Raw genomic sequence first — 12,994 nt, forward strand, 5'->3', positions numbered from 1 at the left:
GTGACTATGTACATAAATAAGCCCAAAGAACCTAAAACAAACCATTAAAATAAAGACATGATTTGGGGGAAGATTGCTGGATACAAGATCCATATACAGAAATCAGTTGTATTTCTACATGCTACAAACTAACCATTGATTGGACAGTGGATTTTTTAAAATGCCATTCACAATGATGCTCAAACTCTTCAAATATCTAGAAATAAATTTTTTTTTTTTTTTTTTTTTTTTTTTTTTTTTTTTTTTTTTTTTTTTTTTTTTTTTTTGGGACAGAGAGAGACAGAGCACGAACGGGGGAGGGGCAGAGAGAGAGGGAGACACAGAATCGGAAACAGGCTCCAGGCTCCGAGCCATCAGCCCAGAGCCTGACGCGGGGCTCGAACTCACGGACCGCGAGATCGTGACCTGGCTGAAGTCGGACGCTTAACCGACTGCGCCACCCAGGCGCCCCTATCTAGAAATAAATTTAACAAAACACGTGCAAGAACTCTACTCTGAAAACCATAAAATATCGCTGAGAGAAATTAAAGAATACTTTAAAAAATAGATAAAGGGGTGCCTAGCTAGCTCAGTTGATGGAGCATATGACTCTTGATCTCAGGGTTGTGAGTTCAAGCCCCATGATAGCGTAGAGAGCACTTAAAAATAAAATATTTATGAAAGCAAACAAACATACTACTTTCTTCATGGACTGGAAGACTCAGTAACCTTGTTTTTAAGGCTCTCCAAATTGAACTGTAGATTCAGTGTAATCCCGGTAAACACCCTAACATGTGTTTTGTTGTTTGAAACAAGTTGATTCTAAAATTTATAGGAAAGTTAGAGATCCTGGGATAGAAAATTTTCAGGAGGAACTAAGTTTGAAGGTTTACACTATCAGATTTCAAGACTTACCGGAAAGCTACAGTAATTAACAGAGTCGTATTGGTACGACAAATAGAGCAATGGGACAGAATGGATTGTGTAAAATGAGACCGACACAAACAAGTGGGTTTCCAACAAAAGGACTCCTGCAGCTCAGTGGGGGCAGGATGGTCATTCGGTAAATGGTGCAATTCCATATCCATATGGGAAAAAGCCTCGCACTGCTCCTTCCCTTGGATGTTGGCAATGCCTGGAGATATTTTTGGTTGTCAAAACTTGTGAGGTACCACTGGCAAAATCGTCCCTAGCTGAGAACCACTGACACATACAAATGTAAAAAGTCCCGGAGCCGAGGGGCGCCTGGGTGGTGCAGTTGGTTACGTGTCCGACTCTTGGTTTTGACTCAGGTCATGATCTCACGGTTCTCGAGTTTGAGCCTTGCATTGGGCTTCGCGTTGTCAGCACAGAGCCTGCTTGGAGTTGATTCTCTGTCTCCCTCTCTCTCTGCCCCTCCCCTGCTTGTGCTGTCTCTCTCTCAAAAATAAACTTTTAAAAAAAGTCACGAAGCTGAACTAGTATAATAGTGCACTAAGAAAAAAATTTTTTAATGTTTTATTTAATTTTGAGAGACAGAGAGAGACAGAACCTGAGTAGGGAAGGGGCAGAGAGAGAGGGAGACACAGAATCCGAAGCAGGCTCCAGGCTCTGAGCCGTCAGCACAGAGCCCAATGTGGGGCTCGAACTCATAAACTGTGAGATCATGACCTGAGCCGAAGTCGGACGCTTAACTGACTGAGCCACCCAGGCGCCCCAAAGAATTTAGGTCTGTGTCTTCTAAAGATACAGTCAGAATTCAAGGACGCAGAAAGTATATTCAGATTTTCTGTGATCAGAGAATAAAAATGGTGTTTCACTTTGTACATAGTGAACATGCCAATAAGAGCCATGTCCTTTAGTCTGTATGTTATTGAATGAGCTGGTTCCTCTCCACGTTATTAAAATTCATTTGTTCATTACCAGCATTTCATTTCATTTTGTGATAAACCTTTTCTCAGCTTTTTATGTATTGGTGACCTCGAGAGCATCATCAATCATGATTCTAGGCATGATAAGAGAAAATAGCTAATAAGACATCCCATATGAATTAAAATTAAAAAAAAAAAGGCAGTCCCCTGGACCCTCTAGAACTTATCCAGAGACAGCAGCAAAGGAACCCACTGAAGACAGTGAGCCGTGGCCCTTATCACACCCCAGGGACAGCCGCAGTTGCAGGGCCCCAGCCCTGGCTGCTCTCCCAGGCTGTGTGAGTACATCAGCTGATGGGTGAGGAGCCCTGCCTCCCCGTTTTCTGTCTCCTGGGTGAGGCAGTGTCCTGTGACTCAGCCGTTTTCACTGCTGGGAAACCTGCTACTGTCTGCACTCTACATGCCCATGGGCAGGCAGGGTGTGGATGGCCCGACTGGTCCATCCACACAGTGGAAGACTACTCATCGATAAACCAGGGGGGCCACTGAAACACATGGTGATGTGTAGATTTCACAGGCGTAATACAGAGTGAAAGAAGGCAGAATAGAGAGTACAAACGATTTACGATGAAATCAGAAAGGGACTTAGAGAGTATAGGGATAGCATCTACCACGGGAGGTCAGAATAGTGGTTTTGGGGGGTACTGACTGGAAGAGAGCCGGCTTGAGGGTGGGAGCCTGTTGGAGTACAGGAATATTCTAGATCTTAATCTGCATGGTGCTTACATATTAAAAAATTATCCCGCTTGGGGCACCTGGGTGGGTCAGTCAGTTTTAAGCGTCTGACTTCAGCTCAGGTCACGATCTCACGGTTCCTGGGTTCAAGCCCCAGCTGGGAGCCTGGAGCCTGCAGCCTGCTTCAGATTCTGTGTCACCCTCTCTCTCCACCCCTCCCCTGCTTGCACTCTGTCTCTTTCTCTCTCAAAAATAAATAAACATTAAAAAAAAAATTATCCCGCTTATGGCTGGCTGGCTTGGTCAGTAGAGCATAGGACCCTTGATCACAGGGTCGTGAGTTCAAGCCCCACATTGGGTGTAGAGATTACTTAAAAAAAAAAAAAACTTAAAAAAAATTTTTCAATCATCATGCCCTACACTTACTGTTTGTGTATTTTATGTAAGTTATATTTTGTTAAAAAGGGGAAAAAAGGGGCGCCTGGGTGGCGCAGTCGGTTAAGCGTCCGACTTCAGCCAGGTCACGATCTCGCGGTCCGTGAGTTCGAGCCCCGCGTCAGGCTCTGGGCTGATGGCTCGGAGCCTGGAGCCTGTTTCCGATTCTGTGTCTCCCTCTCTCTCTGCCCCTCCCCCGTTCATGCTCTGTCTCTCTCTGTCCCAAAAATAAATAAAAAACGTTGAAAAAAAAAATTAAAAAAAAAAAATAAAATACCATGAGTAAAATAATAAGTAAAAAGAAAATACCATGGATAATAACAAAAAAAGTAAATGCCTGGGAATAAATATAATCAAAAAGATTTGCAGGGAAAGTTAGATGAAATGGAGACAGATACTACATTTATGGATTGAAAGACTCAACATTGGGAAGATGTCACTGTCTTGAAAATGATCTGTAGATTCATTGGAATTCCAACCAAAATCTGGGACAATGGCTTTCAACATTTTGACTGTTCCAGTTACACGCAGAGTCACATACAAAACAAGAACAAAAGTTTTGTGAGACAAGGGCTCCCGGGTGGCTCAGTTGATTTAGCGTCTGACTCTTGATCTCAGCTCAGGTCTTGATCTCAGGATCATGAGTTCAAGCCCCACGTTGGGCTCCGCGTCGGGCAAGAAGCCTACTTAAAAAGTTTTGTGAGACAGTACTTGTCCTGACTACTTAAGATCGCCTTTGATGTTTTCTGTTATATGCTGGCAGGAGTGGGGGACGTTGTATCCATGAGTTTGGGAAGTGAAATTGTGTGGTATTGGCCTTTCTCTGACTTACTTCTCTAAAGCGTAATGCCCTCAAGGGCCACCTGATGGTTCCTATCATATTCATGATCATATTTTTCATGCCGGTCTGTGCGACCAAATTAGATTCCATGACCCACTAATGGGACAAGACCAGCGGTTTTGGAAATACCGTGTGAGGGAAGACCTAGTTGTTCTAGAAAATCATTGTCCAGCTGAGAGCTGACTGACACAGGGTGGAATTCTAAGGGGCTTGATGGAATGTCAGAGTAGAGATGCCATCCGACCTCGCTGCTGAGACCGTCTCCTCCGGGTGGCCCCCTTCGTGACATAGCCCACCAGGGGGGCCCCTCTCTAGATTAAGCACATCCCACTGGACAGTGTGTCCGCGATTGTCACATGGTATATGCTGTTTATTTTCACTTTTCTGACTTGGCACAGAGTACAGAGGGTTCTGCTGTAACCACTGAACAACCTGTGGGTCAAACCTGGATAACGCGGAAGAATGATCTGGCCTGGGGGTGGGGAGGGGAGCTCGAAAGGAGGGAGACAGTGATAAGCATATAGTACAAGAAGCAGATACAGATCATCTGTAAAAATGGAGAGACAGGGGACGGAGGAAGGACAGGTACGTGGAGACAAAGGTCTCATCTTTTATACTTGGGCTGGGGGGGGGGGTGTCAATAGACAATGCGTAAATAGCAGTGAATTTCCAGTTGAAAAATTCAGAAATAGAGGTGAGCAAAGTACGCTTGTTATCAGATATCAGGGCCATGATGCCAGCAGAAAAAAAGGCTAGTTAGGGCGAGATCTAGGCGGCCACTGGGGTGGGCCTAAGGATCAGGACTTCTGACTTTCAACTGTATAGTTTGAGTACTTTATTTGCATGTAATGTGTTATTTTTATTAAGGAAAAGAATGGTAGTTTCTTTTTTTATGTTTTTGTTTTGTTTTAACCGGCTCCTGGCTGCTGCCGTAGGTCAGCAGGGGGCTGACGCTGGGACAGGGACCCACTGTGTGTGCTTGGCCTGCTACTGGCCAGTGCAGGGGACACAGCAGTGGCTGTGATGGTCCTGGACCCTGCCCTCTAGGGTGCAAACAAGCGACTGGGTGACCAGATCATTCCCAGTTGTGATGGACGCTCTGAAGGAAATACACAGCGTGTGCAGAAGGGACAGAGATCCCTGAATAGGGAGGTCAGGGAGGGGACATCGGTCAGAGCTGGGGCAGAGCCTGGACCCGGACAGCGGATGAGGGTTTGGGAGAGACGTTCACGCAGAAGACTAGACGCTTGGCTGAGGGGGTGGAGGGGTACCTGAGTCCCAGGTCTCTGGCCTGGTGACAGGATGGACCCAGGAGGAGGAACAAGTGTCTGTGGGGTCAGGTTTGGACACAGTGAGTGTGAGGTGTCCGGGAGACATCTGAGGGCCTGTTCTTTCCAAGTACCCCTTCTTCCCGGTTCTCCTTTCCCACATGGGCTTTGTTTCCTGAACCCCAAGTCTGGCTACTAGCCTGAGAGACTGCCATCAGCCCTGCCCCGAAAGCCTTGTCTCTCTCACACACACACCCTTCAACTGAATTTCCTGTGCCTGGACGTGTGCCCCCACCCCTCGTGCCCGCTCCCGTTTGCACACCCAGACCCCCGCCCACTGGCCCCGGTCCTCACGCTTGTCTACAGTGAGATGCTGGGACATTCGCCCAGGGGTGCCAGCAGAAGCTGGTGCTGTCTCCTCACCACCCTCCGGCCACTGTGCTTCGTGGGCCAGACATAAAGGATCACGTGACAGGTGCAGGCCCGGCTCCGGGGCGGGGGGTGGGGGGGGGTGGTGGCTGGGGTGTGGTCATCATCTCCTCCTTTGACAGAGGTGGCCCAGCGTGGGCTGTCATCGCTGTAGGTGGCAGAGCTCCAGGTGGACCCCAGGTCGGCCCGAAGCTGAGACCTGAGACCTCAGTGTGGGAGGGGTCGGCACCGCCTGGACTCCAGGAACCCCACACCACCAGGGTCTCCGTAACAAGTAGTAGTTAGTAATGGTGACTGCGGCCGCGGGCAGGTCACGGGAGGGCCCCGGGTGCGCTCCTCCTCAGATCTTACTTCCTGCTGGCTGCAGGCAGAGCTCGCCCAACGTTTTATGCTGCCCTACCCCATTTTTAGAAAATACTGTGTTTGCCAATCTTATTTATTTTTTGAGAAAGAGCACAAGCAGGGAGGGGCAGAGAGAGAGAGGCAGAGGATCTGAAGCGGGCTCTGTGCTGATGCAGGGCTCGAACTCACAAACCCTGAGGTCATGACCTGAGCCCCAAGTCAGACATTTAACCAGCTGAGCCACCCAGGCGCCCCGCCCTTTTAGAAAATTGAAAGGTTGTATACCCTCTAGCGCATTTTCAAGGTGACAGCTAAGCCTTGTCTTCCTGAATTCAAGTCGCCGCAGAGGATATAATCTCTGGTGTGCATGAATATTGATATTTCCAAACGGATTGGTGCCATCTTCCCTTCCAAGTATCTAATGCAATCCATATAACTGCTGCGATTTGCTGTCTGCAATTTCAGTTTAAAGGGGAAAAAAAATGAACGGGCTGTTCCTTTGCAGTCAGGAATTTCACATTATGCCTTGAACTTTGTCCTTGAACTTCTGTTTACACTTCCCCCGCAGAATTCTGTCTACCAAAGGATGTGTCAGCAACCCAAACACGCACAGAAATCCAAATTTTAATTGTCGTTTAGCTTCCGTTGGCCGAAAGGCTGCAAACGTGAAAATATCTTCCTGTGGATTTTTTAAAAAGACGAGCCCACAATTGACGTGAAACATTTCATACATGAGGCATTTGCGCGGGTAGTTATTAAACATTAAAAGTAAAGTGCTGTGTTGGAAATGAATCTCCGAGTGAGCTAGACAGGCGTCCCCAGCAATTTCGTGTGTCCTGGATGAGTGTGAATTACCGCAGGAAGGAGTCAGGGTCCAGCGTCAGTGCTGCCTCGGTTTTTAAGACTCAGATGCTGAGGATTTCCCTGCACAGAGCGGCAGCTAGGCAAGGAAGCTTTTGTTGCAGCAACACCCGCCCAGTCAACTCGCGAGCTTCTTCCAAGGTACGTGCCCAAAACCTCACCGCAGAGAGCGCATAGGACTGTTAGCTCCGTCCTCGGGGCTGGTGAAAAATCTAGGAGGGGAGCCACAAGACTTGCAAATTACCCCGTGGTCCAAGTCGCCTCGCATCCATTCCCACGTTTCAGCTGCCCTTTCTTTGGAGCCCAGGAGGGTACCCACCCCGCTGCAGCCCTAACTCTAAATTTTGGGAAGATTCAGAAAGAAAGTGGGGCGGGGTGGGGGGGGGGGGCGGGATGTGCCTTGCTTCTGAGAAGCAGGTTGGACGACTGCGTCCGGGGATGCTTGGCTGGCCTGCTGGTGGCTTGAGGGGAGGAGCAGAGGGAGCTCAGAAGCCTCTGGCAACTGAGCCTTTACACCTTCCCGGGACTTTGTGTCCTGGGAGCTGCTTGTAACCCTACAGGGGCACGGCCCCCAGGGTTTCTCATTCCTGGCTACTTGGCAGAATCCTCTGGGCGATTCAAAAAGCCGCCTGGGCTCCCATCGTCTGGGCTAGGTAGGCCAGCGCAGGTCTTGCTTAAAGCGATCCCCAGTGATTCTGGCTGTGGTGTACCCATTGCGCCAGCCTGGACACTGAAACGCAGAGGGGTGGGGCTTGTAGGGGGCTCCTGGCGCAGGACCTGACCCCTCTCTTCCCCCGCAGTGTACCACTGGGTGGAGATGCGGACCAAGATGCGCATCATGGGCTTCCGGGGCACGGTCATCAAGCCGCTGAATGAGGACGCGGCCGCCGAGCTGGGCGCCGAGCTGCTGGGTGAGGCCACCATCTTCCTCGTGGGCGGCGGCTGCCTGGTGCTGGAGTACTGGCGCCACCAGGCGCACCAGCGTCGCAAGGAGGAGGAGCAGCAGGCCGCCTGGGACGCGATGCGGGACGAAGTGGGCCGCCTGGCCCTGGCGCTGGAGACCCTGCAGGCACAGACGCAGGCACAGACGCAGGCCGCGCCTGCGCAGAGCGCCCTGGAGGAGCTGCAGGCGCAGATGCGAGAGGTGCGCGCCCAGCTCGGCGCCCGGGATGCGCCCCAAGCAGCGTCCGTGCCCCAGGTGGTATCCGCGTCCAAGGCAGTGTCCGCATCCAAGGATCAGGAGTCTGCCGAAGTCTGAACTTGGACGTGGTTGTGTGTGCTCTGATGTGGCCTTCTCCCCACACTATCCCTGCCTGTGCTGGCCCAGCGGAAACCACCGGGATCTTGACGGAACTTGGATTCGGTCATCCCCTACTGATCAGTGGAACCTTCCACCGGGACCGGCCCCCAGCAGGTGAAGCTCCAGCAAGGCTTCCTCCAGCTCGTGGGTACAGTCCGCAGCGCTCATCACTGCACCCCCACCCCAAACCACACAGACCTATGGGGTCCCAGCCCGGACAACGGGCCGGGTCTTCTGGCAGGAGAAAAAAGGGACCCCGGACTTGAGCCGAATCAAGCTGTTTCCTCCCCACCCTCCCATCCCCCCAGTTACCTGATAAGTGTCACCTTTCCCTGGGACTCTCATCCTTTTCACCGGAACACCCCCTTCCCCTCGTCAACAGGTACAGACCGTTATAAAGATATGCTGTGTCTTTCAGTGACTTTCTGTCCCCCTCATCTAAGGTGGGTTCCAGCTGGGCATCTCCACTCTCTCTGAGGGGAAGAAAAGGGGGATCTTGGCTTGCAGTCGATCCACTGAATGTTATACGCCCCCCCCTTAACCTGATCTGTGGTGCCCTACCAAGACCCCAAGTGGAATATTCCAACAGATTCCCCCCAGCCCGCAATCCTTCTAGTCCACGGCGCAGCCCGCCCGGGTGACTGCAGGGCCTTCAGTGGCAGTACTCTCCCAACACCCCTTCCGTGGCGGAAAAGTCGCCCCGCCTCTGGCCAATCCAACTTCAGCCTGTGTACCTGCCTTCAGGGTCCATGAGCCTTTCCTGCCGTCCTTCCCCACCTTCCGCGCTATGTTCTTCAGTGGCCTGTCAGAGGCCTGCCAGCCATGGGCTAGATGATCACATTCCTCGGCTTCCATCCAAATCTGGGGACCTGGGTGCCCTTGCCCTTCTCCTCTGGGGCTCCGGGCTGGCCCACCAGCCCCCCTTCATGCAGTAGTACCCCCGGGCCTTCATTGCCTCCCGTCCCACCTCCATCCCACCGGTCTAGGCCACCAGTCGGTCTTAACCTTTATTCGTTTCCTGGGGCTAGCATACCCAATGACCACAGACTTGATTTGCCATCTCACGGTTCTGGAGGCCAGAGATCCGAAATCAAAGTGTCCGCGGGGCCATACCCGTCCAAAGGCGCTACGGGAGGATCTTCCCTTGCCTCTTCTAACTTTTGGTGACTTCGGGCATTCCTTGGCTTGTGGCCGCAGATCTCCAGTCTCTGCGCCCTCTTCGCGTGGCCTTTGTTTCCTCTTCTGTCTCTGGTAAAGACACCTGTCCTTGGATTCAGGGCCCGCCCTAAATCTAGAATGACTTCACTTCAGGATCCTTAACTTATTTACAGAGGTGGGTTTTTTTTCCCCCCAGATATGCTCGCAGTCACACATCCCATGGTTTACTATGTGGACATGTCTCTGGGGGAGTCAGCATTCAGCCTGCTACACCTCCCCACCCCAAGAGAGCGCTGGGACTCTTGCCAGCCCCACAGGACGTTTGGCCTTCCCCACAAGAGTGATCGGAACAGTCCAGGAACCGGCCTTTACTACCTGGTGTCTCTTCCAGGAATCTCCCTGGTGTGGGAGGGGTGTGGGTCCCACCAGTCCACCAGTCTGCCTTCTGCGCTTCAGACTGTAGATATTGTCTGGAATAATCTTCAGGGTGTGTCTGAGAACACAGGCATCTCCAAAATGAGTACAACGAGACGCGTTAGGATTAGAGAAGCTGATGTGCGTGCGTGGGCAGTCATCCTGTGAACCCTTTCCCAGACTGGAACCCTGAGGCCCAGGAGAAGCAAGGGGACTGGCCCAAGTCCCCAAAGTCCAAGGTGGTGAAGTAGTAAGAGCAGAGTGGGGGCAGGGGGTGCACAGAGAAGGGAATGGAGGGGGGTGCAGGATGCTTGAGGGTACTGATGCCGGAGGAGGAAGAGAGAGGGGCAGGAAGGCAGTGACTGGGGAGGGGTGTTGGTTAGGGCTCTACACAGAGGCCCAAAGCATTTCCCAGAGGCTGTGTTGAGGGTCGGGGGGCCCTCAGTTCCTAGCCACAGCGGCCCCAGAGCACACCTGAAATCTTAGCATTTAATGAATGGGGTTAGATCCAAGATCCGTTTTACTTGGGCTCGGTTCCCAGAAGCCATAGGTGAAGGGGGGGGGGCCTATTTTCACCTCTGTCCTCCCTCACCTCGCTTCCAGGGGGCCAGGGACCAGAGTGGGGTCCTGGAGGGTGATCTGCCCAGGTAGAAAACCAAGAAACATGGGTTCTGAAGCATCATCTTAATTCTTTCTAGAAGAGGGGGAGAAGCGGATGTGGAGGGTGTCCTGGGTGGAGGTGTCTTTAAAATTGGAAGTGGCCTTGGGCTCCTGGGTGGCTCAGCCCGTTGAGCATCCCGACTCTTGGTCCTGATTCAGGTCATGATCTCGTGGTTCGTGGGTTCAAGCCCCGAACTGGAATTCTGTCTCTCCCTCTCTGTCTTTTCCCCTTCCCTGCTCGTGCTCGCTCGCTCTTTCTCAAATGAATAAACCAATCAAAAAATCATAAAATTGGAAGTGACCTGAGTGGATGAAGGAGGAGAAGATGGAGAGAGAGACCACTGTGTGGAGGGGTGATGGGCAGAGCTGGGTGAGCAGCCTCAGTGCCTGGTTTCCATGGCTGCTCCCGGGGATCCACTCTGGCACTGACCCAGCTCTGGAGCACAGGTTGCCGGAGGCAGGGACTGCGATGCTCCTCACCCCCCACCCCCACCCATTATGTCAATAAATAAGTGGCTGCTAACAGTATTTTTTGTCATTTCATTCATGAGGACATTGAGGCACAGAAAGGGGGAGTCACCTGCCCAAGATCACGCAGGCAGGGAAGAAGCAACATGGGACCTGGAGAGGGGCAGTCTCCACCACAGCCCAAGCTCCTAACCCCTGCCCAGTCTTGACCCTGACGTGGCATTGCTGTCACAGCTCCGAGACTCAGCACTCAGCCCCGCGTGTCCTTCCATGTGGCCAGACCTTGTGGGAGGCAGTGGCTTCACCCACTGTGTGAGTGTTGGGGGGCGGGTAGGATCAGGGTGTGTGGAAATGCAAGGAATCCCCTCTCAAAGTGCACAAGGCGGAGGCTGGAGGATTGGACATCATTCTGGTTTCCTACTAACTAAACTTTTGTGTACCTTTGCGACTTGGGGAGAAGGGTAGAATAAATATGCAAATGAGGTTGGTTGTCTTCAAGTTGATGTATTTTTTACTATATATTTAAAAAAAAAAATCTCGGGGCGCCTGGGTGGCGCAGTCGGTTAAGCGTCCGACTTCAGCCAGGTCACGATCTCGCGGTCCGTGAGTTCGAGCCCCGCGTCAGGCTCTGGGCTGATGGCTCGGAGCCTGGAGCCTGTTTCCGATTCTGTGTCTCCCTCTCTCTCTGCCCCTCCCCCGTTCATGCTCTGTCTCTCTCTGTCCCAAAAATAAATAAAAAACGTTGAAAAAAAAAATTAAAAAAAAAAAAAAAATCTCAGGGGGGCGCCAGGGTGGCTCATTCCGTTAAGCGTCCGACTTCCACTCAGGTCATGATCTCGCGGTTCGTGGGTTTGAGCCCCGCGTCGGGCTCTGTGCTGACAGCTCAGAGCCCGGAACCTGCTTCGGATTCTGTGTCTCCCTCTCTCTCTGTCCCTCCCCCACTCAAGTTCTGTCTCTGTCTCTGTCTCTGTCTCTCTCTCTCTCTCTCTGTCTCTTTCTGTCTCTCTCAAAAATAAATATTAAAAAAAAATTTTTTTAAATCTCAGGGCACCTGGCTGGCTCAGTCGGTGTCGTGAGTTCAAGCCCCATGTTGTGTGTAGAGATTACTTAAATAAATAAAAGCTTTAAAAAAAAAATCCGTTAACCTGAGGGAAAAAAGGGTCTTTTTTAATTTTTTTCCCCACTTTTGCTCAGGTGTCCACTGTGTGCCCGGTCCTGTTCTATGTCGTGTTCTATGTTCTATGTCGTGCCGAGGTCCCAGGCAGTGAACAAGACAGCCCAACCCTGCCCTCGTGGAGCTCACAGTCCAGTGGGGGGACCCGCACAGTCAGACGTTTCTTTTTCCAATGTTAGCCTGCCCCGCGGTGATGAGGGAAGAAAGGGCCTTACTGAATGAATCCAGACCCCTCCCACCTGAGGGACTCAGGACTAGGGTGGAAAAAAACAGAAACCCATTTACACTGGCTTACAGAAGCCTCAAACCGGGTCCCAAGGGCTCCGCCTCTCCCATCTGGCGGGCCCTGTTGTCCCCTGCCTTGGTTTCCCAGTTGGGCAGGCCCTTGGCTGAAGAGAGCCACCCCTAGAGAAAATGGACTTCGCTCAGCCCCTGCCTGATTCATGGGCCCGCGTGACCATCTCTGTGCTAGCCACTGTGACTCTTGAGTGGCCAGGCCTGGGCCCCCGGCCCCAGTGGACAGCGGGAGGGGAGCATGCCCAAAAGAGAATGGAGTGGACATCCTCCACTCTGTCGTTAGACAAACGTTTACCGAGCACCTATTGTGTGCCTGGCCCCATTCTAGTGGCTGGAATCCAGGCAGGACTGAGACCAGGTTTCTCCCCATCACAGAGCTGACATCTAGTGCAGGGGATGAACAGTCAAGAAGTAAAGGGCTAGTCCAGTGGCAGAGTTCTGGGGTGACGGGGGTGGCTCATTTAAATCAGGATGGCTCTTCTGAGATGAGCCCCAAAGGCAGCTGTGAGAACTCCACTGGCAGAGTTGAGTCTTTGCGATGGATATCCTATGGCCTTCAGGGATGAAAGTATTTACCCCCTGGCCCTTGACGTGAAGAGTTCACTGCCCCCCGGGGCTCCTGGCTGACTGAGTCAGAAGAGGGTGCCACTCTCGACCTCGGGGTCATGAGTTGGAGCCCCACGTTGGGCACAGAGGTTCCATAAATCAACACAAAAAGAGTTTACTGACCCACACAGTGTGTATATATATATATACAGTATATATATACACACAGTGTGTGTA

At 51.7% G+C, this 12,994-nt stretch overlaps 1 protein-coding gene across 2 annotated transcripts in view; it reads left to right on the top strand.

The window, feature by feature from the left end:
• OPA3 (outer mitochondrial membrane lipid metabolism regulator OPA3) overlaps nucleotides 1-12,994 on the top strand; it is a 73,857-nt gene that overhangs the window by 40,701 nt on the left and 20,162 nt on the right. The window contains exon 2 of one of the 2 annotated variants that reach the window (XM_058707810.1): nucleotides 7,541-11,223. The exons of the other annotated variant lie outside the window; for it this stretch is intronic. Within the exon in view, the coding sequence (XP_058563793.1) occupies nucleotides 7,541-7,998 (458 nt within the window). The 3' untranslated portion in view covers nucleotides 7,999-11,223. Of the gene's footprint in view, nucleotides 1-7,540; nucleotides 11,224-12,994 lie in introns of those variants that run through there. 2 annotated transcript variants of the gene reach the window in all.

The sequence above is a fragment of the Neofelis nebulosa genome, chromosome 17 (assembly GCF_028018385.1).
Source record: "Neofelis nebulosa isolate mNeoNeb1 chromosome 17, mNeoNeb1.pri, whole genome shotgun sequence".
Lineage (NCBI taxonomy): Eukaryota > Metazoa > Chordata > Mammalia > Carnivora > Felidae > Neofelis > Neofelis nebulosa.